Source organism: Ambystoma mexicanum, chromosome 7q, assembly GCF_040938575.1.
Source record: "Ambystoma mexicanum isolate Mex_15411 chromosome 7q, UKY_AmexF1_1, whole genome shotgun sequence".
Taxonomy (NCBI): domain Eukaryota; kingdom Metazoa; phylum Chordata; class Amphibia; order Caudata; family Ambystomatidae; genus Ambystoma; species Ambystoma mexicanum.
The window spans coordinates 1,099,246,948-1,099,274,782 of record NC_090941.1 but is presented as its reverse complement, the minus strand read 5'-3'; the positions used below and the strand labels follow the sequence as shown (position 1 = coordinate 1,099,274,782).

Below are 27,835 nucleotides of genomic sequence, written 5' to 3'. Positions count from 1 at the left end.
GGGGCCTGTATATGATTTATCAGCTCTGCCGTGAGCCAATGCGGAGACTGTAGATGATTCATCAGCTCTGCCGTGAGCCAATGGGGGGCCTGTAGATGATTTATCAGCTCTGCCGTGAGCCAATGGGGGGCCTGTATATGATTTATCAGCTCTGCCGTGAGCCAATGCGGAGACTGTAGATGATTCATCAGCTCTGCCGTGAGCCAATGGGGGGCCTGTATATGATTTATCAGCTCTGCCGTGAGCCAATGGGGGGCCTGTATATGATTTATCAGCTCTGCCGTGAGCCAATGGGGGGCCTGTATATGATTTATCAGCTCTGCCGTGAGCCAATGGGGGGCCTGTATATGATTTATCAGCTCTGCCGTGAGCCAATGCGGAGACTGTAGATGATTCATCAGCTCTGCCGTGAGCCAATGGGGGGCCTGTATATGATTTATCAGCTCTGCCGTGAGCCAATGGGGGGCCTGTATATGATTTATCAGCTCTGCCGTGAGCCAATGGGGGGCCTGTATATGATTTATCAGCTCTGCCGTGAGCCAATGGGGGGCCTGTATATGATTTATCAGCTCTGCCGTGAGCCAATGCGGAGACTGTAGATGATTCATCAGCTCTGCCGTGAGCCAATGGGGGGCCTGTAGATGATGTAGATGTTCTAATGACAGGCACTTGGCCTGCTGACCCTTTCTGCTCTGAAGGTGAATGTACACTTTATGGCAGCTGGCCATTATCGCTGTCGGTAGATCTCCAGCGAGGATGGTCTTGTGGTTGTGAGTGAAGAATCAGAGTTTCACGGGCTTCAGAAGACGAAGGTGTACGCTCTTTGCTAATCTTCAGCTAAGTGGAGTTGAAGATCCTTGCCAGGACCTTGATTGGGGTGTGTTCCTGATCTAAGGCGTTGGCCATGGGAGCAGGGGCATACCCCCTCCCCAATGATAATGAGACATCGCTTGCAGGATGCAGATTTAAAGGAACGACACATGCTGACGACAGTAGCCTAGGGCTGTGCACTTGCCCTTTTACGCTTCCCCTGAGATTATTGCTGAGGCCCCAGTTCACACAGAAGAAGAAGGTCTTTTCATGAAGGTCACTTGGGAAGAAGCGCTTTCAGTAGATCCGGGAAGTTGGGGGTACCCCAGCCACTCACAGGGTCCCAAGACGGAGAGGCACAGAACCCCTGACCTTCCACTTTATCATCTATGCAGGAGAGGTGGCATCCTTCAGTGACCTGGAAACAGACAGAAAGAGAATAGTGAGTATCATGACCTTGAGCGCCATCCAAATTCCACAGCGCAAAACCGATTCCTAAATCACGCGGAAGAGTTTGAAGATTCCATCATCAGATAAAACACCAGCTCAGTGTGGAATTCGGAGGAAGCTAAAAGTGCACAGCCAAAGATACTGCAAGGTACAGGGATAGTAAGCAAACTACAAAAGAGCCATAATTGGCTCATTCCCACTAACCAGGACGCCCCTCTCTACTGTGAAACTATTAAGACCATGTGAACTACTTACCAAAGCACCAGACCAGGATGCCTTCAACTTTAGAAGAACTTGGGAATTGATTAAATAAGTACGGCCCCATCACCAGTACTGGAAATGAAGACGTATGAAAGGAACCCCCTTAACCGCCCCCCAAGGTGCCTTCTTCAGTTGTGCATTAAAACACTGGCCCTCAAACCAGCCCACATCAGACTGGCCGCTCCTCTCCCACAATCCAGGAAGGAGCTGAAAATGCAACTATTCAAGGAATAGCTCATCATCCCCGTCCAATAAGGACCCACCCTGGGATCTAGCTCCTAACCTTGATACCCATGTCCATGCCTCCACTTCCTGCCTGTGCTCGACCGCACCCTAGTATCTAACTCCTACCCTCGATACCTATATCACTGCCTGAACTTCCTGCCTGTGCTCGACCCACTCTAGGATCTAACTCCTGTCCTCGATAATGATGTCCCAGCCTCCACTTCCTTTCCGGTGCTCTACCTACCCTGGGATTTAACCCCTACCCTCTGTACCCATTTCCCGGCCTCCACTTCCTGCCTGTGCTCGACTCATTCTAGGATCTAACTCCTGTCCTCGATACCCATGTCCTTGCCTCCACTTCCTGCCTGTGCTCGAATCACCCTGGGATCTAACTCCTACTGCCAATACCCATGTCCCGCCTTCCAGACCATTTTACTTTGAAGTAAAATTTGAGGTTATTTCCATGAAGTAAATTACCACTAAGTAATTTACTTTGCAGATACAGCGGGACACCCTACGGACCACCCAAGCACACAGCCTCCTTCATTAAAGAATTCACAGACTTGGTCACCATCTTGCCTCTCACACATGCCAACAACACCTTCCTCAGCAACTTCAACATCCCTGGCAAACCAGTAACCAAGTCAATGAAAGAAGATCTGCCAAACTAGATCTCTTCACACAGCACACATAAGACCCAACTCAAAGAAAAGGTAATATCCCCAACCTCATCGTCACCGCACTGCCCACACTCCATCACAGCTCCCCAATCCCACTTGACTGATCAGACCATCTGTCAATCCCCTTTCCCATTATTCACACCACATCAGTCAAGCAAACTCATTGGAAACCATACAAACAAGCCTTCAGATAATTCAAGAACTTCCAAGTGGAGGCTCACATGCAAGACCGTGCCAAACTCCACTTTGCGTGGGCTGATCTACCTCAAGGAACCAGGACTGCGACTCACTTCTCCAAGAAATTAAAACCACCATGACAGAACATCATCAACCACCATGCCCCTGTGAAACAATGCACCCTCAAGCCTAAACCTTCCGCACACCCTGGTGCGCTCAAGAATTCAACTTCATCAAACAAACCACCACCACCAGAAAACAAAAATCCTGCATCGCATTCGACCTCGCCATGCTCAAGGAACTCCATACTACACACAGAAGACTGATCACCACATCCAAGGCCAACTACTACCAAAACACCATAGCCAAGGCCAACAATGAAATTGGAGTCAACTTCAAAGCTATCAAGCACTGCATCAACCCCCTGCATGAGCCACCTATACCACACTCCACCGAAATATTCACTGTCATCAACTCTCTCTTCCTCAATCAGCATGATCCACCAACACATAGACAATGCTACAGCTGACAGCGCACTACACATCCCATCTTGCAAAACTGCAATTAACTTGGCAAGCTTCAAGACACTCTCTATGGAAGACCCCACTAGCATCCCTCAAGGCAATATTGTATGCACACAATATCCTCTCTGCCTCCACACCTCCCTTACCAAACGATCATTAAACGCTCCCTAAAATAAGGCACCATCCCCTCGATCCTCAGGACCAGACAAATACTCCCACAAGAAACCAACACGTAACCCCGCCTATTCCAGCAACTGCTGAGATGGGGGAGCAGGTGCAAGTGGATGTATGCCACCTGACCTAAGCCCCGCCCAGCTGGTGCCTTCCTGCCTGCCGCTCTTTTTCACCACTTAGCAAGCCCTGCCCACCTGGTGCCTTCCTGCTTGCTGCTCTTTTCCCTACTTAATGAGCCCTCCAGCCTCTTTTCCTTTACAGATGGGGAGCAGATGCAAGTGGATCTAGGTCACCTGGCCTAAGCCCCACCAACCTGGTGCCTTCCTGCCTGCTGCTCTTTTCCACCACTTAGCAAGCCCTGCCCCCTTGGTGCCTTCCTGCTTGCCGCTCTTTTTCACCACTTAGCAAGCCCCTTCCACCTGGTGCCTTCCTGCCTACCGCTCTTTGTCCCTACTTAAGGAGTAAGGAGCCCTGCAGCCTCTTTTCAGTTGCAGATGGGGAGCAGGTGCAAGTGGGTCTTGGTCACCTGGCCTAAGCACCACCCACCTTCTTAGCCCTGCCTCTTCCTTCCTGCTCTTAACTCTTATATCAAGGGCGTCTCTCGCCCGGGCGTCTGAAGCGAAGGGCAGACAAAGAAAAGGGCAACTCCTGTTTGGAAATGTTCAGACCAGGAGGACCCGGGGCACAACCCCCTGCTCAGACAGCAGGTAAGCATGTACCAACATGTGTTTACTCCCTCTGTCCCCACAGGCCATCCCTGCACTCTCTGGTCCCCCCGTGTTGTTCCCTTGTGCCCCCCTTCCCGCACACAGGAGTCTGTCCTGATACATTCTGGTTTCACCATCACCATCTTGTGGCCAATGCTGGATTTGACTTTTATGGACTTCATTCATTCACGGTGCGTCACCCTTTCTCAACTCTCATGCTGGACTTCCTTTGCATCTTGTACTCATGGTGGCCCTGAATCATGCTGTTCCCATCTTCATCTTGTATCCTGGCTTGCAACATTATCTGTTACTACTGACTTCTGCAATTGTATTCACTCTCCACTCTTGCTTCTCCACTCTTTTGACTGCTTACTCTCTGTTCGCTCATCCTTTCCCTTTCCCCTTTTCCTATCTCCTCCCTTTACTTTCTTATATGCACTTACTCTATCAGAATTGTCCCTAGACCTAGTATGATAGCAACCTCGTCTGTCTCCTCCCCACATCCCCACCAGCACTATCTGAAACGTCATCAGGCCTAGTACGATAGTCGTTTGTATTGTTCCTTAACTCCCTTTCTGCACCCCTTCTCCGGCTCTACCAGAAATGTCGTCAGGCCTAGTACGGTAGTCGCCTGTCTGTTTCCATTTCCTTCCCACTCTCCCACTCCCTTCCTTATCTATGTCTTAGCTCTTGCACTATCTGAAATGTCGTCAGGCCGAGTGCAATAGTTAACTTCACATCCTTACTGTTCATGGCCTGTAAGAATGTCATTGTATTTTCCCTTGTTCCCTCCCTTGCCTTGAAGCGCTTTGAAACACATTGGGTATAGGCGCTATATAAATAAACTATCATATGATATCATACTGCGCCATCACCTATCTTTCCTTCCTAGTTAAGATCCTTGAGAAAGCAGTATCCACGCAACTCCATCAACACATCGAAACAAATAATCTCCTTAAATCCTACCAATCTGGCTTCAGATGCAGATGCAACACAGAAATTACTACCATCAAGGTAAACAACAATGAGCCTCATTACACGGTAGGCAGTAAGGGTTTACCGGTACCGGTATTTTACTGGTACCGTTAAATCCTTACCGCCTTACTACGAGGTCCCTTTGCGGGTTGGGGAATTTAACGCCTGCTTTTTGCAGGCGTTAAAAACCAACCCGCAAAGGGACCCAGGGAGCTAATTACGGTACCGCAAATTGCCCTATGGGGCAAAAATGGGAATGGGGAAGGGCAATGGTGGAAGGGGGAATTACCGCCCCGCCAACCTTGGAATGGGGTGGTAATTCCCCTTTCCACCAAGGCGGTACCGGCAAATTACCGGCATGAACCATGGCGCTAGTAGCGCCATGGTTTACCGCCTACCGTGTAATGAGGCCCAATGTCCTTAAAATCCTTGATGACCACCCTTGTTTGCTGGTTCTCCTTGACCCCTCAGCAGCATCTGACATTGTAAACCACCATACATTCACCGACAATCTACATTGCAGCTAGCTCAAATAGTACCTTTCTAATTGCCACCCGTTTGTATAAAAGGATTCCTCCAATCACCAACTCTAACTATCCATTGTGGAGTCCCTCAAGGATCCATCCTCTCCCCAGCCGCATGACCTTCAATCTTTACATGGAACCACTTGGAACCCTCCTCGTGCCATACAAAATTCACATCCATCAATACGCAGTTGACACGCAGCTCAACCTCAAGATGCCCACCATCAAAAACATCCATAGGCTCAAGGCCTGCCTCCTATTGATCCGGCTGAGCGGGTCCCTTCAACATCCACCTTGACTCCTCAATCACGGTTACCACTCTCTTCCGCGACCTTTGCACCTCGCTCCCCCTCTTCATCCTCCCCTCTGTTCTTACCTACTTGGCTGGACAAACTCTTGATGCCTTCATCCACACTGATCTTCTGCTCTCCCCCTCTCTCGTCACCCCTCTCTCCTAGTCAGACCACTCCCTCCTCTCCTCTCGCCTGGGCCCCCTCAGCCCCCTGACCTCACATCCTTCAGCTCGGCCAACCTCATTCTCGGACATTCGCCCGATGAAAAAAGTGTCAGCTGCTGCCTTCGTATCTACCTTCACCCCCGCCTCTCTTCCCATTGCAGACTCTACCACTGATGTTGCACTTAGCAACCTCCACCTCGCCATCACCAACACACTTGATATCCTTTTCCCAGTCGTGAGGATTCGCCTGAAACATGCCACCAAGCGTAACACTTGGTACAGTTCTGATCTAGAAGTCCTGAAGCGCAAGTGCAGAGCTGCAGAACGGAAGTGGCAGACCTCAAGCTCATCCTGTGACAAACTGGCCTGTCGCCTTCTCCAAATGCAATATTGTATCTCCATTCGCTCCAAGAAGAGAGCTCACATCCAAGCCCGCGTCTCTGGAGCTTCTAACAAACTGCTGAACTCTTTAAAATCTGCAAGGAACTAGCCAATCCCTCCGCAGTCTCTACCATGCATCTTCCCTCTCTGGCCCTGTGCACTGCACTGGCCACCCACTTCACTGCAAAAACTCAGGACATCCTGAGCACCCTCTCCCCTCCCAGCCCCCTGCCGCCCTTGTCTTCCCATCCACCCTCAGCCTTCATCTCCTCCTTCTCTCCCATCACATCAGCTGAGCTCTCTAGGGTAGTCCGCTCTATGAAGGTCTCCTCCAAACAGAACGACCCTGTTCTTCCAGAACTTTTAAGGACAACATTGGCTCCCTTGCCGCTGCACTTGCTGATTTCTGCAATCACTCCCTTGCTACTGTGTCTTTCACCTCTTCCCTGAAGCACTCTCTTGTGACCCCCTCCTAAAAAGCCTTCTGCCGACCCCCTCATGTCCGGCTATCGCCCCATCTCTATATCCCCTTCATTGGTAAACTCCTGGAGAAATTTGTCCTCCCACAACTGACTCAACATAATGCATGAGCTGGTTTGCTGCCTACACGACCATCAGTCTGGGTTGCAAGCATCTAGAGACACGGAAACTGCTCTCCTGAACACCTGTGAAGACCTGCTTGCATCTCTGGACTCTAACTCTCCTGCTGTTCTCCTTCTACTTGATCCCTCCTCTGCATTTGATACGGTCAACCACTCCATCCTCATAAAATGGCTCCACGATATCCTAGATATCTCGGAGCGGGCACAGGACTGGCTGACCTCCTTCCTCACCGACCGTCCATCCGTCCATGATATGATATGGCATTTATAACGTGACTATACACAAGTGTTTCAAGGCACGACGAGGCAAGGGGGGGAACAGCGGGAAGACCAATACAATTATCTTATTAGGCCAAGTGACATTGAGATCGCACAAGTGCAGGGAAGTGGGGGAAAGGGAAAAGTGCGAGGGGGAAGGGGCAGTGCAATACATAGGATCAACAGTAAAACAAATAATTGAAATAAATAAGAACAATAGGTAAAAAGTGCGGCCAGCTTGTGGCAAGTGCAGGGGTAAGTGCAGACATCAAGTGTCAAGAGCTGGTAGGGGAATGTAGGAATACAGTGTTGTCCGGGAGGCAGTGCAGGTGTGCAACTGGCAGGGGAGGGGACCTGGGCCCGAGATCAGAGGGTAGCCAGGTGACCAGTACAGTTTCAGCCAGGATTTCAGCAGGGGAGAGGAGGAGAGAAAGCAGAAGCAAAGAGGAAGGTCTTGAGGTGCTTCCGGAACCGGAGATGGTGCTCCTCAAGTTTCAAGGAGGCTGTTACAGGTTATCTTGGGCTCTGTCTCCTCTCCCACCTCTACCTCTACCTGTGGCATCCCATAGGGCTCCAACCTCTCACCCTGGCTCTTTAACGTATATCTCACTCCACTTGCTCACCTTATTTCCACTCCCCCCCCCACTTCCAGTGTTATGCAGATGTCACCCAACTCTTCTTCAACCTTCCCTCTGACACTCCTGCTACTTCCTTTACCATTCCTGACTGCCATTCTGCTATACAGTCCTGTTGTGCCTCTAATGATCTCTGCCTCAATGCCATCAGGACTGAGTTCTTTCCTATCGGGATTCCTGCTCCCACTTCCCTCTGGCCACCCTCTATTGCCCCCCCACCCCCTTCATCTGAAGCCAGAAACCTCTGAGTCATCTTCAACTTCTCACTTTCTTTCATCTGTCACATCACGGCCCTTGCCAAGAAGGCCCACTTCCAACTCCACCTCCTCAGAGGCATCCTTCCTTTCCTCACTTTTCCCCAGAAGCTCAATGTCTATAGAGCCCTGGTCCTCTCCAGGCTGGACTACTGCAACAGCCTCTTCCTTAATCTACCCTCTTCCTCTCTCCGCCCCCTAAAGCTTATCCAGAATAGGGCTGCAAGACTTATCCTTGGCCTCAAGCCAAGGGACCGCATCTCTCCAGCCCGAAAATCTCTCCACTTGCTCCCCGGTCGCTGCAAGAAGCAAATTCAAATCCCTCTGCATCTTCCATAAGGCTGTCCGAGGCCGGGGATCACGCCATCTACAACTTGCTCTCACCAAATACTCTCCCTTCACGTCTTTACGTTTTCTCTGGTCCCAACTCTCTGTCTGTCAAGTGCTTCTGTAAGCAGCAAGCTGGAGGCCAACCTCTTTCCTCAGCTGGCTCCCTCCTCTGGAACAGCCTTCCCCTTCCTTTCCGTCTTGAGCTGGATCCCCTCAAATTCTGGAAGTGCCTCAAGACTTTCCTCTTGACCTCCTCCTTCTCCTTCTCCTTTCCCCTCATGTGCTAAACCCCTCAGTCGCTGAGATTCGAGGCATTGGTCCTTATGTGTCCTCTGGGTCCTGGCCTTCCGGCCAATCGCTTTCAGCCCCTCTCACTCCCAGCACTGGCCCTTGGGCACCCAATGGCCTGTGTTCCCTCAAAGGACTGCACTTATTATATCGGAAGATGACCACTCTTTACTATGTGACCTCTGCCAAGCACTTAACGGTTCCCGGCAACTTACTGCCTGGCATTTGCCATTCCGGGGAAGTTCCTGGCACTTATCCCACCCCACCCCCACCACCTCCTTGTCCATTCTCTCTCTCGGCACTTGCACGATCCGAATGCTCACAAGGCCTAGTAGGACCACATTTATCCTGTTCATTATTGTATTCTATTGTCTTTGTCCCATGTTCCCTCTCTGCCCTGTGGGCGCTTTGAAACTCAATTTCCTGCTGTATAAGCGCCTTACAAATGCACAATATATATAATAATAGGGGTATTGATGCAATTTGGGTGGAATGAGCTCAGGGTTTACGCCCTGACTGCAATTGGCAGATGAACAGGAAATATCTCCAGGGTCCCTTTTGGGGCCTTCTGGAAGATGACATCCTCGGTAGGTCCTGGGTCAACCACAGGTTGTCCTTTATTACCTTAAATACATTATGGACTCTTAGTAGTATATCGAGTCCACGGCGAAGACAAAAAAGTCAAACCTTATATTTGGAATAGATCACTGGGTCTGTGGAAAAAGGACGAGCCTTTGTGATTGCATTAGGGGAGTGCAAGAGATTGCAATTCCTGGGAAGCCTCTACTGCAGTTGCAGGAGATTAGAGAGGTGCAGTAAGCACTGCTGGGGGCCCTTTGCAACTTACCCCGACCGGTGCAATTTCCCATTGCTAATTGCATTGGGAGGGCATGGAAAGTTAGAGATAAGATGGTGTCGACAGTGTAGCACGTATAGCGGGGCTTCAAGAAAGCGTTCCAGACGCTTCCTCCGACGTTAGACGTTACTATGACTAAAGTAGCGGTCTAGGTTTTATACGCATTGACCGGAAAGGGTCGATTTATGAAAAGGGGCTAGATGGGAAACGTAAATTCAGCCTCCTACACATACTCATGGGTTAATTGTTTTAGATTCCAGACTTTGGGTTCTAATATAGTGTCCATGTGATCACTCGGGTGCCAAAGGTTATGCCGCTTTCGTTGATAAGCCAATGATCACATCTCTACCCTGTCTCCATTGCAAGCCTTGGCCACTTCTCTTAGTGTCATGCATTCCTTCTCAGCATCCACCTTCCACACTCTTCGCCAAACCTCTTGCCTCGGCGTGACTTACATCGAAGAGGGCGCTGCTGCTCCCGTTGGCCTGCAGTTTGTACAGCGCTGGATTCAAGAAGCCCAGAGGGCGAAGCCCCTTCTGCAATCGGTGGTCATTGATCAGGGCGAGGACGCCACCGAAGACCGGAGTTGAGGCCTGTGAGGAAAAGAGAACAAAGGCGTGAGCAATAGAAGGTGAAAGTGGCAGCATGGCGGCGCTTCTGGCTGCATTGCTCTGCTCTGCCTGGCTTCCAGTCCTTTGATGCTGCTGTAGGACTGTAGGTTGCAACACAAGGAGGCTGAAATCTCTACAACCTACGGTTAAAAACTTCCAAGGTTCAGAAACCGCTTATCACAGTACATGAGAGACCAAAGGGCTAACACCCTCAACCTTGCCCTGTCCTCCTCCCTGCTCTGGGAGATGGTTGCATGAATCATGCCACTAGCCCAATACTTCTCATGGTACCCATCAACCATGGACCGCAGCCACCCACCTACATCGCCCGCTGCTCTTTCAAGGACTTCCGCAACTGATGCCATAGAGGCCAGAGGGCCACTGCCTCCTCTAGACTTTTAAACACAACACAGCCATTAGTGTAGGTGACCATATGCCACTGAAGCAGAGCCATAGCGCACCAAATTCACATATGTTCTGTGGAGATCTTTGACACCAAATGCATCATCTGCCTAGCAGAGACCATCAAGCATAAAAGCAAAAGCAGAATCGCCTTGAGAACTGCACCCTCTTCAAGACAGCAAATGCCTCATATTACAGAACAATAATAGCAAATAAATCAGACGGGTTTCTGAACTCTGTCCTGGTGGCGCAGAAGTTCAGAAGGCCAACCTAATTACTTGGAACAGGGTAACCTCTGGACGAGCCAGACTAATCAAGGTAGCGATCGCGGCGATCAAGACTAGGTCTCAAGAGGGGTGAGGATGACTGAAAGCCTGCAATGAGCACACAAAGCAAGATCACTTACAAACTACTCCAAACAGTTATGTTAAAAATATATACACATTTATTTCAAGGCCTTTAAAACAATGACCGTAGCGAGAAAATCACAATATAACGATAGTAAACCAACACATACCATATCAACACAATATATATACAAATACAACAAGTCTCAAGCGTTATATGCACGAAATGTGTAGTCCACCTAAAAGGGAGGGAAAACAGGCAGTGCGAAATAATGCTTAGACCCAGTTCGCCTTCAGAGGCACCTAACTAGATGGAAGTCCGAGCCCTGCGAAGAGTGGAGCCTTGTGCTCACAAAGTAACTGCACGCGCTGGTGCCAACGGGCAAAAGGAGAAGCTCTTCGAGGGAAATCAGGCAGTTCAGTTTAGTGCACAAAAGAAGAAGAACAAGTTCCGCGACTCAAGCGCAGCCTCCAGAGTGAGCAGAAGCAGAGCGCGAGTACGGAAAAGGGTGCTGTTTGACACAGCGGGGAAAGGCAATGGGCTCCTGCAGGAGGGCGACCAGATCCTAGCTATGCTACTCACCGGTCCCCGATGCAAGCAGACCCAGGCTTCTCCGCGTCAGTTTCAGCAGCTGGCATGTTCAGAAGAGCAGGGAACGCCTCGTCGTCGTGTTGAGTAAAAAGACGTCCCAATCGAAGAAACCCGCACAGTTTGTTACCACAGCAGGGCAACGGAGCGGCCGTGTGTATCTGAGCCAAATGTACACTACTCACTTCAGACCTGGGAACGCCAAGTGTACGAAGCGTGTGAGAGTGACAAGGACTCGAAATACTACACAACCTGGCGGCGGTTACAGAGCAAGACCCCCGTGTAAGCTGGTCAGTCAGCTGGATGGCCCAGAGACACTTCCGAAGGCTTACTGACAGGAGATGGTGAAGATGCTGAGAATAGCTGTTCCCGCTATTCCAAGGGTCGAAGTACCAGTACTGGCTCGATCAAAGGTGAAAAGGGTTTCACAAGGCAAAAGCAGTGCAGAGGAGAAGTCCTTCAGCGGGTCACCAGCGATTCCTCGGTCCAGCCTCTTGGTTGCAGGATACTTGGCTCCTGTATTCCTTCGTTCGTGAGAACTCAGGAGATCGACATGGTAGTGGTGTTTCCAGCCCCCTCTTATCCACGGTTCCCTTCGCGCCAAAACGGAGGGGACCCAATGGGAGATCCGCTCATCAACACTAACACCATTCGTGGACCAATCACGGACCACGGTGGTCCCAGGAATTCACACCACCCTAGACTCTCTGGCACCCAGGATGTGTATTGGGACCAGACATCCCAGCCCACATCCTGGAGGCACACACAAGACATGTAGAAGCCCGCAAAAGCATCCGTGTTTCGCGGGAAAGTACATGCCCAAATAAGGAAGGCCCCGGGTCGGCTCGACCTGGGGAAGGTGAAGGGAGCAAGACGGTCAGCGGACAGGACAAAGGAGCCTCGAGGTCTGGCCATTTTGGGAGCCAGGCCACCATTTTGGGTTAAGCGCGGAAAACGCGCTTAGAACGCCAAAAGGAGCTCAAAACACAAGAAACAATCGCTGCCACCATTCCCGTCCCTGAATCACTTGCACCGATCAGATACAATCCTAAACGAGTATCTAGGGCCTGTAGAAGGCTAGAGACCCAAGAGAGCTGTAACTTAGCTTACAGTGCCCTCTTGTGTCATGTTGCACGAAAGCCGCAACATGATAAAAGAAACTACGGGAAACAGCGTTCCCCGGTACTGACTGTCTTAAGGGCATATCAGTTTCCCCGTAAGAAAGGAGCGAAAGCCCAGAGGAGTGCTGCAGAAGGCTGCACTTCTCTGGCGAAGTCAAGAACAAGGTGAAAAACAACAGCAAAAAGTTTAGGGGTTGCCACATGGAAGGAAAATTACCTACAATTACGAAATCTTTCCTAACAACTTTCCAGGCTGTGAAGCACTGTTGCAGCCCCCTTCCACAGCCCCCATGTTGGTAATCAGTAGATAAATGCTATGCCACAAACCTCTTCATTGAAACGACCTCAGAAATCAGAACATACATTGACAACACCCACTAACTTAGACCGCTGTTATTCATTAGTGTTCTGTGTGTTTTCCTCACGCCATGATGCCCTTGGGTGACCGTGCGCTCTATAAATGCTGATAACATAACAGAACACTAACCCGACGCCCCCAGCCGTCTGCTCTAGGGCTGAACCCGGCTGAATAGCCAGTCTAACGTCAGGCCCATTACTACTATTAAACTCGCCAACATCTTTGCATCCCTTGAACCTACCACGTACGAGGTAGTGTCCTTCCCGCCACCGTCATCCAACAATCCAAGGTCGAAGCACCTTTGCCCCCTTCAAATCATCAATAAGTCGCTCTCGCAGGAGACATCCCCCACACTGCTCAAAACCGGTGCAATACGCTCAGTTCCCCTCCAAAAGGAAACTACCCAGACAATCTCATCAGATACCACCCAATCACCAACCTTCCCTCCCTGGGGATGGTCCAGAAACCTGTGCGAACAAATAGTGCAACCTGGTGTCTTACAAGGCAGTCAGACCATCATGTGGGCTATTGATGACACACTCCGTATCATGGAGAAAGGTGACTCGTGTCCTTGACCCATCTAAAGCCTTCTACACAGTCCACCACTTGATCCATTTCACTACTAGCCTTGCAGATGGGGTTCTCTGGCTCCATTCTTATTGCTTCACCTCCTACCTACTGGACAGACTCCAGCTGCTCCAGATGGGGAGGTTCAAGCTGATGATCCACCCAGTCACATACAGGTTGCCCAAGTCTCCATCCTGTCAAAAGCCTCTAGGACCTCTCTCTGATGATTTCGACATCTCAGTCCATCAAAGCTCAGGAGTCGGTGGGTGGCATAATGATACCTAAAGGTCACTTGCGCCCAAGACTTCTCACAGCTTAAACACAGTCTTGCACTTATCCAATCCTGGGTGTTAAGAGCACCATAACCGAATGCGCGAATCTCGGCAAACGCACCCAAGCAAACACTCATCCAAAACTGGCTAGCCTCACTGAAGTTACTGCCCCTGGTTACTGGCCCTCACTGTTGCTACCATGTTCGAGTAACAGCTTAAAATCAAGTGCAGAAGATATTGGCCCACCAGATAGATCTTCACTTTAAATAGTCTGACTGTAAACCATCCAGACCGGCTGCCTTACCCACTGGGAGAGCCTTCACACAGACCCAAATCTCATCCCAAGTAAAAACAATGGGGGCCTCCCCCACTCCCTGCTCGGCCATGATGGGTTCTCCCTCTACATCAACATCAAAGAAGATGCTGGAAGAGTGGGGGGCCCACCTATCAGCCGATTTCTTCGGATTATCAAATCCCCGGCTGACTAGGCTCCAAAAGAGCTTGCAATCTTCAGTCACCACCGCAGACTCCAATTGCTCCCATTGCTTAAAAATATGCCTTTTCAGCAACTTACTATAATCAATCTTAAGGGCGTATCATTGGCTGCCATTCAACCCCCACCCTGAGCCGCCCGCTGATTACCCATTTCAACGTCCTGCATTCCTGGTCATTCCGGGTGCACCCCTAGTCCCTGGCCTATCAGTCCGCTTTCTGCGCTGGTACAAACACTTACTTTCACAGGATATTGTCACAATTAAGTCTTCGGACCATCTAATAATCCCAGTAGCACCCGCTAGGGCGTTCCTGTACACAGACAGGATTTCCTCCAATCTGTCTGAAACCAAAATCATATCATGATTGAAACGAAAAGAACACTCCGGTAGACACCTACTACTCTCAACCTCCGGGGCAGGGGTCTGACTGGGAAGCTTCAAAGCTACAACCAGGGGGAAGTGGTCACTATCCATACCAGCGGCCACCTCAAAGCTGGTAATCCAGGGGAAAAAGTAACTATCGATCAGGCAGTAGACGATTATAGAAACACTATTACCCCGTTGGAAAGTATGCCTGGCTGGACAATCCCCAACACACCTCCCCTTTAATTCCACTAGATGGTATTCCTTCATAAAGTAACCCAACTCCTCACCCCGGACATCTCGTTGGGGGTTTAGCTGGCATGTAAAGATCTGAAGATCAGGAAGTAGGGTTTCCCCTGTTACCATGGATACCGTGGAGCTACATCCCATTGGACATAAACACTAGAACTGATGCCCTATGAGTTCCTCACAGGGCACAAGGCCATTAAAGCATCTGAGCCTGCCTGCGCTTCGCTTCCTATATCCTAGGAGACCACCATGACACCATGTCACTCTTGCAAACCTTGTATCCACCTTTGTGCAGCAGCGCTGCTTCCTAGGAATGTTTGCACTTTATACATCCCACATAATTATACGACCATACGTGGGGTGGACATTTCTATTGGAGATGTTGAGAAGTGTAAATTATGGTAGTCTGCTTTGATGCAAAGTGTCCAGAGCACAGCAGCCAATCCCAGGCTGCCATCAGGCATCAACTGTGATCTCCAGGCACCATGGATTAAAAACCACTCAAGGGCTTGACGACAAACAACAGCTCAACTATAGTGTCTTAAGTGCAAACAGAGTACATGCTACAGACAGGGAAGGAATTGGGCCGGAACGCGACGGAACTGTGATCCGACAAAGATTGTCTTCCCAGAGAGCCTTTCCATGTAGGCCTGATGCCCGACTGCGAGAATCTCCTTAATGTTGTGCGTTTGGAGTCTGCTGAGCAGCTCAATGTTGTGTGAGAGTTTACAAACTGCCTCTGAAAGTAGTCCTTTACTCACCAAAACACCCCAAACTCGAGTAATGAAACGGTCCAAAGCTGTGTATATGTCTCATGCTCTGCACACATTTTACTGTCAGGGTGACTATTCTGACAGATGAAATGAGCACCATACCCAGCGTGCCTTGCATGCTCAGAAGGAAGGAACATTGGAATGACTAACACAAACATGTTTGATAAACTGGTGGTCATTATGATGTTCCCAAAATGTTTTATGCAAAGCAGCCAGCATCCTCTTTTCAGGGCACCCACATTATTCCACATCTAGCTCTGCCCCTCAGTCCCACCTGTACTGCTGACGATCCACACTGATGCCTGCTAGCCCCTTCCCCGCGCACAAAGGAGAGGAAGGCGAGTTCCCCCAGCAAACTTGGTCCCTTTCCAGCACTGACTACAAAAAGAACAAATCCCAGGCTTGCGCATAGACTGAGCTCACCAAAAGACCATCAAACGGTCTAGAGAAACCTGGGAGCTCCAAAAAGAGAAGTCCTAGAAAAACAGGTAAAAAAAATAAAGAAAATGCTAGGCCATAAACTATGAGATGGCAGTAATCGTTGGTCCACCTTCTGGCCCTTGATGAGCGTGCATGCCAAGACCGGCAGTAGAACAGCTCTTACCGAGGTGCCCGACACCCAAGGGATGGGGATCCGGTTGCTCACGACCCAGTAGTTGTCAGAGAGGGCGGCGATGTCGGGGTAGGCGCGGCCACTGGCATTGTAGTAGCTCTTGGGAGGTGGCTTTACCATGCTATTCAGGTAGTTCTTCACAGCAGAGACCTGGCAAGAAAAGCACAGATTTGATCCTTGTCTTAAGCTCTGTTAACACCACTTGTTCCATGTATGGTGATGTACTTTTTATGGATTTTAAGATCTGTGATCTTTGTATGAGCTGCCTTGACCGCCTTGGTGTCAAGCTCACGGTGTCTGGAGAGGTTTCGGCTCACCTGATAGTCTGGCATCGGGAAGACATTGCTGAATCCTCCACCGCTGATGTAGTCCGTCACCTCGTAGGTGAGCAGGAAGGGGTTCTTGAAGGATGTTCCTCCCACGGTGGTGACGTAAGGGCTGCGGGCGGGAGACAAAAGAGAAAGTGACGCCATTTTAGGCATCATCACCAAGGAGAGCCAAGCCTAAATCACACAAGTTCCTCCTGAAAGTCATGGCCTTGATTGTCACCAGCGCTTCAAGATCCAGCGACAGACACCCATATCAACCCAGACACCTTAAATTCCACTTCCATCATTACCAGCGGCATCATGCTCACAGACATCATTCTCATCGCTCTCGAAACCTTGGCCCGCTGTGTCTGACCCTCACGGTTTTCAGCATTAAATGAGCTGTTTCTGGCACATAACGAACCAAAGAGATAGCTGAAGGCTTCGAATTAATCTCAACAACTAGCTGATCTGGGCAAGCTAGCACACCGCCGTTCCGAGCCCAGTCTAGCCACTGTAGGAGGGAAGCGGGCACATGCCAACAGGTCTTCCCTTTGCATTCCCTCAGCTTTCAGATCAGATGTTTGTAGCACCTACTGAATCAGATACTCTGCCACCTTTGCGGGTCACCCAAAGCAAGCAGCAAGGATCCGATCGCTGGCGATCCTGTAGCACAGTATCCAATGGCAGGGATGCCCTTTGGGTGTCACCATGGCCTGCAACCGGGTAACCCGCTCTGCTGTTTTATGTGATTACATCGATTAGACGTGCACTTACACTTATTTTGTACTTTTTGAAACCACTTCCTATGATTTCCTTAGGGTCAAACATCGTGGGAGGTCACTTTGGGAAACATCAGGGGATGGAAGTGGGTAGGAGGTCTCTTCCGCTACCCTATAATTTGAATGAAATGGCCACCACCAGCCTGCACTACAACCTCCAGCTTTATTAATGGTGGTATAATCATTAGTTGCTTCATCTCAGACACTCGGCATCACCGCATGGAAGCCGCGCAAGCCTTCATTCTCACGGTGCTCCAACTCTTCACGCCCTCATCATCGCCATCGTTGACGGGATCAATCCAACACTCATCGTTGCCACTTGCAAAAGCACTTGCCCATAATCCAATGCTATGAGCTCCCTTCACAGGAGCTGAGTGCTCCGGGGACTGGAGCACATATCACAGGGACAGACTGCGGGGCTACTCCCTACACCCCGTTTAATCACTACGTACCGGGTACGCCAATATCACTGTTTGAGCAGCCACCAGCTCATGTTCCAACAATCGTAATGAGGTTTTACTTTCATGATGGGTTGTGTTTTTACATCTATGTTACCCCATGGTCTGCATCCTAATAACCTGATTAAAGGCTGAACTGCAAGTTCTTACCTAGAAGCCGGAAAACTGGGTCTGAACGCGTTGTCCCCTTTGGCTTTGTGCCAGCAGCCGGCCCCAGAATCCCCTGACAAAGAAAACCACAGACATTAGAAGTCACACAGTGCGAAGAAAGGTCTGTGCAACCGTTCCCTGACCCACTGGTGGGCGGTGTGATGAAGTCAGTGCCCAGACCTCGTCCCAAGAGGGGAGGATGACACTGGGGGACAAGGAAGGCGGCCTACCAGGGCCATAGGGCCATTGACTTAAGCTACTTGGCGAAGGTAACAGTTGATATCCCCAGAGCGCCTTCCCAATAACATGGACAGCCCGCTCAGCTGCATTCTGCCTCTCCCGCCAGCCCACAACCTGCCCTAGAATGTCTTCACAGCTGGTGAATTTCTTTAATTGGAGGGGCATAGATTTTCACCACAATTATGCCAGAGTAACTGAGCCCAAACTAACCCAGAGCAGTTTGGGGTGGTTCTCCTCCCAAGAAAATGTTTTGAAAGCTAGGTTAAAATGGCACACTATGCAGCACAATGGAAAATTGGGTAAACGGTCAGACAGATTGCAATCAGTTTTGTGGGTTAACTCATGAAAAAAGAAATAGATGTAAGTCACCAACAGTGCACAGAAGCATTTCCACAACACCTTCGCCCACAATATATGCCAATATAAAAACATATATGCCTGTAGTTCCATATAGGAACATACTCAAGTTTGCTTTGTGCATAATGCCAGTAATGATAATATAAGAAAGCATGTCCAAGCTGGCTCTACCAATATATGGCAGTATCCCCACATAAGATCATACTACTGTTGGCTTTGCTATTAAAAATGCCACGAAAACGTGTCCAAATTGGCTGTGCTTATGTAGGCCAGCTTAGATATGTAACAAAACGTATGTTTGGTTTACCTTTGATGCTCAGTAAAAAATACCACGACACAGTAAGAAATGATAGCCGGACTAGCAGCACTGAAATTTGCTAGCCTTGCTACGTCATACAACTTATGTTTGTTTTATCAAAAATGCCCAGTAAAAATGCCATGCCACAGTAAATAATTATAGCTAGACTGGCTGCACCAAAATATGATGGTCTAGCCACTAAACAAGTATCGTGCTTGCTTTATTATAGATGGCCATTAAAACATGTCATGCTGTAGTACATCCCCCTCTGCCTGCCAAAATCAGCACTCCGCCTCGGCACAAGCACACACATTCATACAACATTCACTTGCTCATTCACACACAGCATTCACAATCCACATTCAGTTGTGCACCTATGCTCTCACTGATTCACACAAGCATACATACACACACTTATATCATAAACATTAAAGTTCATCTTCCATTAGCCCTGGTCTGGACTCTGCTCCTCACTGCCACCACAAAAGCCTGGAAAGCACAGCTGGAAAGGTGCTTCCTGTTTCCTGCACATGTGTGGAGGATCTGGAAGCTCCAAACCCAATGTCCCAAGCTGTATGAATGTGCAGAGAGGTGCGGGAACGCCCCATATGCATATTCAGATGTGCAGTACCCCAGCCTGCATCCCCAATGGGCCATGCAAGTCTGGGGAAGCAAAACACCCCGAGCCGTGCAAAAAAGCAAGATAGCAACAAAACACGGGCTCTATTGTACCATTCCCAATCACCTCACTGGAAACGCGTCACTGCCCTCACATCCAATCCATCTGGCCTAAACGCCTCTCCACACAAATCTACTTGCCCAGGCATGTTCAGATTCGGCTATGCAAGTATGACGCCCTGTGCAGAACATCCCCAAGACGGAATGAAATGGCGCCATGCTCATCATGGTTACGCATTAGGGCACATACCTGAGGCGAAGAGTATGGAGAGACCTCTTGCTCCAGCCTTCATGAACTCCACATTAATCCGCTCCATGTAGGCAATTGAAAGACTGTCTTCATCATCTCCGTAGCTAACGGTGTGAACCCACGGAAGGGACGACATGTTGCTCAGCAACAGCAGCCAGTCCAAGAATGGCTCCTGCGATTCGTGGCGGCCTGCAAGAAATCCAGCAAAGAGATTATCAGATCCAGTGTGCATCCAGGTCAAGTCTTCCATCTTTTCCAAATGCTGATGGATACACTCCATATAGGGTACTACCGGGAAGAAAGCGCTTCAAGGAACTTCAGAACAAACGGAAAAGGTAGGTAGAACAACCTGGATTAAACTGGAAAAAGGCTGAAAAGTGGATTATGGATGTGGGACTGCTCTTACGAGGTAACTCTCTAGCACGCCCTCCCTGACCACTTTCATCCAAGTCTTTGCGCTTGCAAAATCTCATTACCTTAAAACTGGCCAATCAAACCTTCATGTTTCCACTTCCATCCACTGCCTCTTCAGGCAGCTGCCTGCCACCCTCGCCTTGAGTTCACAAAACCAGTTCTGTTCCCAGGGACGCATTTACAATAAGGCACACTAGGCCATGGCCTAGGGCGGCAGAGTGCCAATGCAGCAGCATTTTATAGCAGTTTCTTTTCATCGTACTAGGTGCCATTTCTTAATGTTCATTTGGTTGATCCACAATGCCCAAGTGATATTAGCAGTCACTGCACTCTTGATCCACAATGCCCAAGTGATATTAGCAGTCACTGCACTCTTGATCCACAATGCCCAAGTGATATTAGCAGTCACTGCACTCTTGATCCACAATGCCCAAGTGATATTAGCAGTCACTGCACTCTTGATCCACAATGCCCAAGTGATATTAGCAGTCACTGCACTCTTGATCCACAATGCCCAAGTGATATTAGCAGTCACTGCACTCTTGATCCACAATGCCCAAGTGATATTAGCAGTCACTGCACTCTTGATCCACAATGCCCAAGTGATATTAGCAGTCACTGCACTCTGCCAACGTCTTTGCTGTCCAAACTTGTATAAATGGCTGAAATTCACAAGGTTCTAGAGTTAAGGTGACTTTTGTAAAAAAAAAAAAAAAAAAAAACAACAAAAGGAAATGTATACCAAACCCAGAATGCATTAGGAATTTAGTTATACAGCTCTGCCTGGCATATATGGCAAATATGAAGGTCTGTGGTCATTCTTATGCCCCCAAAATGCTCTTTGATATGCAAAGCAGGCTATGGTTTTATTGGTGCCACGCCCCATTCTTTCTAATCAACACACAAATCCTTGCACAAATGAGGGTTTTCCATCCTGAGAAGTAAAGGTTAAAGGTTAAAGGTGATGTGTCATTTTCACATGCTTATGCTTCGGGTGGGCACTATAATGACGTTTAGAAGAAGCACAACATTCCCTCCCCTCCCCCACATTTCGGAGGTCTATGCCCGCTCAATGAAGACAAGCATGAAATAAGATTATACAGAAGTTAAAATGGCAAAGAGGAAATCCGAATGCACAAGTGTATCAAGAAGCCTGTGAAATGATACGCGGAGCCATAGAAGGGTGAGTGAGAAAAGACAAGAGCTGTAAAGGAGAAAGGTTTGACGACGCTGCTCAGCACTGAGCAGGAAAATGGCCGCCCGGCTGGGCTCATCATGTTCAGCTGCACACTCAGTACTACCAGGAGAACAACTGCAAAGTATGTCAGGGAACATAGAGCAGTTACATTTATAAGTAACCTTAACATACATTGTAAACAAGGCATGACTTTTACTGTGAAACAGGACCTTAACACAACAGCAGGAAATCTATATCTATTACCCACAAGGCCCAAAATGCTCTTATGTATTACACAGCCCATGCAACTCTCGAAATGTTAAATTACCGCAAACGCAAGCTGGCAAGCCCTAAAGCCTAAACCACACCCACAAAGGTAATGGTGTGCTGGAGCGCTCAACAACCCATTACTCAGTTTCACTCTTGGGGTGTCGGATATTTTGGACAGTAGCATGTGTTACAAAAGCTGCCTGCACTGCGCCGCTACGAGGAGTGCTGTTGCTTCCTATCCATGCATGTTCTGGGCCGCCCTTATCCATTAGTCCACCCTGAGGACGCACGGCCAAATGTTCCAAGAACCTTCCCCGTCTGTTTTTACTCTACTGAGGTGTTTATGCCCAGGCAGAGTTAACAAACGTAACTTGTGATTTTGCCATATTGTAATGACTTTCCATCCCTAGGGATTGGAGGTAAATGGGCTGCACTATGTGCTATCTCGCCTTATCCCCGTGATGCGCCCAGCTAGCACAGGAGCTGTACTGTCTCATTCGACCCTTGGGAAGGAGGTTCAGTTCATTTTAATCAACACCTCTTAAGCTGCGCCTGAGCAACCTGCATATATTTCCTATGTAAGCTTCACCACTTGACAAGTTCACATGTAGACATGTAGTTTGTTCCTTGAAACCTTGATATTACACACCAGTACAGTTGCTTCTCAAAAGGGGACTGGAGGCAACTCGCGAGAAACCAGATGTTAGCATTGACCCCAAAATTCTCATTCCAACCCTCCCTTTCTTCTGTCCAGTTGTCAGACAGTTTATGTTGCTATCAGGGCTTCTGAAAGATGGTTTCTGATGAAACTGAGAGTAGTCCATTGGCCTCAACACGTACCTCCAGTGCACACAACTGTAGACCACACGGCCTTCTCCAAATCCTGGGCAGCAGAGACCTGAAAACGTGCATTCAAGCGATATAGCATAGGAGATGACAGGCTTGGATTGACAGAGCGCAAGCAATACGTTTCTAATCCCTGCAGCCTTAAAAACGGCCTTATGTTGGTATGGAGCCAAATTGGAAAAAAGTGGGGGTCAAAAGGGGGGGATTTTGGCCAAAGGTGGATAGAGACTAAAGAAGGTACAGAGTTGGGCGAAGATGTGGAGTGAAGTTGGGGAGGGGACACTTGCACTTAATTTGGCCGAGTTCAGCAGAAAACATAAATACGCCACTGTGCACGATTTACACAGACGCTATGCAAACGCGCTTGCACGCACACGATAAACTGAGTGTCTGAGGGCCCTTGTTTCCTAGTGAAGGGTTATCTTGCACCCACTTTGGTGTAACTGTTCTGTCTAAGCTGCTGAGGAAGAGCACTCGCCTTTGGCTTTCCTGGAGGGGAGAGACCGCTTACTCTGCTCTTGGCTGATCTGGAGTTGGCTGTGTGCATGTCTAAATGCACAGACACCAGCTGCACTCTTTGGCCTGGTGCGTCTTCCCACAATGTCTTGATACACTGAGTGCCAAGTGCAGCCTTGGACATACAGAACTACAGGTATTGATGCATATATTAACTAACAGACCTTTGGTGAATCCCAAATGATGTACATTTGGAAATCAGTTCCAGGAAGGTTTGTGCGGTGATTAACGCATAATCTGCATATAGCTGCAGTGGCCGGCGATCATGGGTCTGTCACGCAGGGCGTTAACTCATCCATCTAAGTCATTAATATACGTTAGACATCAGGGGCCCGGGAGACCGCTGTAGCCTATCCCCCTATCTGAAGGAAATATTGATCACTCCAACTGGACACCTAAGGAATGCATTTCCCTCCAAATACTCAGCATGGAGTATGGATTACCTTATTTGTGACCAAGGACGGGAAACGTCCATGAATGCAAGATATATTGGGGCTTGTGGACCAACAGTACGCTTGCTAATAAATGGAGCAAAAGCAGACTGAATGCCGGTTCATTGTGCCGAAACTGAACTGAACCAATGATATGCGATGGAAAGACTTGGAACATGCCATCAACCTTCCCCGAACCACTTTCGGAACACAGGCAGGTAGCACTTAGGAGAGAATTTGGGCACTAATGCATCGGGTCACTAGTATAGACTTTTCCCAGCTAGTCCGGTTCCTCATAGGAATTCAATAGAGCATTGAAAACACAAATTAGAAGCGGTGCCCAAAATGCGATATCAAATTTGTACGGATCCGTTGGACAACAGTCTGGCCCGGCACTTTCATGCTATTCTTCAGTTCGCCACGCAGGAACAATCTCATTAGGACTGGAAAGAATGGTTTCGGAATCTCTGAATTCTTACCCAATGGATCTTTGGCCGCAGCAGGGATGCTGCCTTCTTGTATATCCCTAGAACGGCACAACACATGAAAAAGTGATGATCCCGTCAACCTGTGATGACCTAACAATCAGCCCTAGAACTGCTGACATCCCCCTTAATCCTGCAGTTCATTATTAGTGATGGCAAATTCACGTCTTCCCAGCCCGCCTCTTTTTCATGCGCTTTCCCACCTCGTACAGATTTGTTCAAGCACAGCCTCTAATCAGCCCTCATTTATTTTGTAAAGCTTCAGAAAGATCTTTTTAGCAATTTTGGAGTTTGCAGTTAAAGAGTTATCGTGAGATTTACAGGATAATTCAGATCTTTGTTTTTGTTGACAGAGTCAGTTTCAACGTAGATAACACTGACATGATCAGTTAACCCCAAATAATGGTCTACCCAAGGAAGAAGAGGGGCCTCCAGAGGACGAATTAGGAGGCCATTTTGACTCAAAATCAGCCATTTTAAGGCTCAGCTGTTATTACTTAACGTAGAAACAGTGTTTCCAAGCACCCATGCTGTCTATAAGAAATGCAGGATTAATATGAAGAATGAACATTAGTAGCTGTATTTTAATGTGACGCCGTAAGCGGCCGCAAAGCCCTGTTATTGGCTGGCACGAGTAGTGAAGCCTCTCTCTCCTCCTTCTCCTCCCCATCTCTCCTTCTCCCTCACATTCCCACTGCTCTTCTCTCCCTATTCCCTTCAGTTTAATTGCTCTTCTTACTGGTTTGTTGATCGATTCATACTGTAATTTGCTTCTACCGTTATATTGTTTATGTTTTATGTACCAAGTTGTTCAATTGTACAGCGCTTTGGCGTAAAGCGCTATATAAACAAATAAATACGACACAATACAAATACAATGTACAATTAGAAAGCAGCGGGCATCCAGTGACAAAAAGGTGTAGCACGTGACACAGTGTTGCGCACGTAGGCTGATGCTTTCAGTTTCACCCATGTGACCCTACGAAGCAGGAAAACGGGACATTAGGCAGCAAATCATGTGACCAGGCTAGATAGATAGGGACAAGCAAGAGACAGGATGCTCGAAGACCGCAACTTCAATGACAAAATAATTCATTTGTGGTGGAGGAAGAGCCGTGGGTGAGGAGCGACGCTCAGATACCTGGATTGCTGAAGACCCAGGTAGAGATGTTGGCTCCGGTGCTCATGATGTACTCCACGTCCAGGCTTGCCTCGAGCCCAGCTCTTCCTCCGCCCTGATGACCCACCAACTTGTCCACCTGATTGTGATGATCGAAACTCCTTCCGAAAAGCTGCATGAATTCCGCAAGGTCAGCTTGATGGAAATACTGTTCCAAAAACTAAAAAGAGGGAATAAAATCACTCAGAAGTAAGGGACAAGGAATCACTTACAATGAAAACAACAGATTCAGAAAATTGGGAACAAGGTCATGTGCGTATAAGGAGCTCTTACGCTGTGGTGACCGGCCTCGATTATGAGGTCGGCAGTGTGGGAAAAAACTGCAGTAATGTGGTGGTAATTCTGTTACTGACACATTACAGCACCACCGAACTAGGAGTTTGGCAATAGAGATGTATGTTTACCACCGACCCAAAGTTGGAGGTAAAATGTTCTTCCTACCACCACAATTCCGCGGAAATACCACTGGTGAAATTACATCCAGTGGTAATTCTGCCAAAATCCCCATGGAGGATCTATGTATTCCAAAAAATGGGGACTTAAACAGCCTTCTATTACCATGGTAAATCCGTGGGAGCAAGTGGCGGTAAATGTAAATCCACGTCACGGTATTTGAGGCAGATTTCAGACAAACCACCATACTCGCATTGAGGCCCATTGCCTGGATCTCGATCATCTTGGAGGAGGAGATTTTTCTGATTATGCCCGCTTAGCTACCCTAAGGGATGTTAGTACAGACACAAATATCTCAAAATGAAATCGAAGCTATCCGAGACTCAGAGGCGCCCTCCGTGTGGGCCGTCATGATGAAGGGGAGATGGTGAGGTTCTGTGCAGAGGGTGCTAAGAGGTGATATCTGTAGGAAGGACAGCGACCTCCTCCCAAATGTGAGGCTGTCAATAGGAGGGTGAATGGGAGAGAGTGATAGTCCTCATACAGAATGTGTCAGAATATGAGGGCAAGGTTGCCCTGTGCCAGAGGATCCTGGGAACGGTTGAGCTTCCCCAAGCAAAGCCGATGTCAAGAAATGTCTGTGGGGGTGACAGAATGCAAAAGTAAGACGTTTCTGGCAGTAAATGGGTTTACCTGCATGCAGAGAATAGTTACAAGGTTTGTCTCTGGGAGAGAATAACACTATAGCATTGCATTAAATTATTCACTCAACTGTCCACTCACTTCAAAATAATAGGTGTTATAATCATCTAACTTAATGGTACTTGATTCACTGACCATGGAAATCGAACCTGTGACTATGGGATGGACACAGATCTCTGAAGTGAGCGCTTAACTTGCTGAGCTACCTTACAAGTTCCCAGAGGTACAGCTATCAGAATGTGAGTTTTTGTTGATGATGCATGGGCTGGCTAGGAAGTTGGTGCTGTGGCCAACCCCCAGATTTCCAGGGCAGTTATCAGACGAGGGTTGTAGCTAGGGGTATACCGAACTTCGACTTTGAGTAAGTATTCGGCCGAATTCCAGCTGAAAAAAAGCTATTCGGCTCCGGCCGAATAGTTTCTTATTATTCGGCTCTTGCCGAATACTTTGACATTCTCATTTGAATGCAATGCAACATAAACTCAGAAAGGCAAATATAGACTTCAGTTTCCAAAACTGAATAGAATTAGACCAGACAAATTGCTATCAAACCGCTGAAAAATATCTTATATTGTAATCTGCTCTTTAGGGCATGTTTTGTTACAGATTCTTAGACAAAAAATGTGCTTATCTTTTATACTTAGCCTGCAACAATACAGCAACATCTTTTCTTTTGGTAAATGTTTATATGCAATGTGCACTTTTTTCAGTTGGAAAAAACAAACTGAAAGAATTCTGCATAGATACTTTCAGTTCCTGTCATGTCACTTTCCATTGCGTACATCATAGCGCCCCCCCCCTTTTATTTTTTTAAGGAATTGAGTCTTGAGTTTAACATTATCTGATATTTTATCAGGAAATTATAAGTTGCATATGTTTGTATATTGGTGAGAAAGAGTGGCGAGGATAAGTGACGCATTTCAGATTTCCTCTTGACTTGTGCATGAGCCGACATTAACCATTTTATACATTTCTAAACTTGACTACATCGACTTTGCAACTGGATAGAAAATGCAATGCATCTGATTCACAAAGGCAGTCCTTTTGCATTTGTGAAGCCTCCTAATTTAACTGGCACTGAATAGGCAACACTCTTCTGTACATTTGGTCCCTTTATTTTGGGTATATCTGCTTTATTTCTGGCTTTTATACTTTAAAAATAAAGATGCTACATTAATTACAATGAAGAGAAATAAACGTATAGAATGCATTTAAAATGGGGCATTATTTTTTTTTAATAAGTGTGTTTTTTGAAGTTTGGAACATGACATATTAAATAAAGCAACTATTCGGCTTCATATTCAGCTTCGGCCGAATAGTTGACAAACTATTGGGAATTCGGCCGAATACTAAATATGCTATTCGGTACAGCCCTAGTTGTAGCACAGTAGAGTCTCACCTGTGCACACGCTTGGCTATTGTTAGGAGAGCCTCCAATGTCGGTGTCAGAGAGGTTGTATCGCTGTCTGATCAGGGACGGGGTGACTCCCAGATGGAGCTCCACACTCCGCTGCTTGTGGTCCTTCCAGGCCTTGCTCAGTACTTTGGTCTCCACAGGAAAACGGTGCAGACC

The 27,835-nt window shown here is 48.2% G+C and overlaps 1 protein-coding gene across 1 annotated transcript; it reads right to left on the bottom strand.

Moving 5' to 3' along the window:
- Nucleotides 1–509: 509 nt before the first annotated feature.
- LOC138528641 (tripeptidyl-peptidase 1-like) lies at nt 510–27,835 on the bottom strand. Its single transcript, XM_069640460.1, has 8 exons — nt 27,662–27,835; nt 25,129–25,327; nt 19,849–20,037; nt 18,026–18,098; nt 16,645–16,765; nt 16,319–16,477; nt 10,024–10,161; nt 510–1,228 (listed from the first exon to the last, which is right to left on the bottom strand). The coding sequence occupies exons 2-8, from the start codon at nt 25,283–25,285 to the stop codon at nt 1,088–1,090; spliced, it is 978 nt and encodes a 325-aa protein (XP_069496561.1). The 5' UTR covers nt 25,286–25,327; nt 27,662–27,835; the 3' UTR covers nt 510–1,087.

Bases quoted from the DNA above. Each gene is read 5' to 3' on its own strand.
- LOC138528641 (XM_069640460.1), bottom strand. From the start codon at position 25,285: ATGCAGCTTTTCGGAAGGAGTTTCGATCATCACAATCAGGTGGACAAG. The intron at 18,099-19,848 runs GTATGTGCCCTA...TTTCTTTGTCAG, and splicing joins CTCCATACTCTTCGCCTCAG to GGGATTCTGGGGCCGGCTGC. The intron at 1,229-10,023 runs GTAAGTCACGCC...GTCTGTTTCCAG, and splicing joins GCAGCAGCGCCCTCTTCGAT to GTCACTGAAGGATGCCACCT.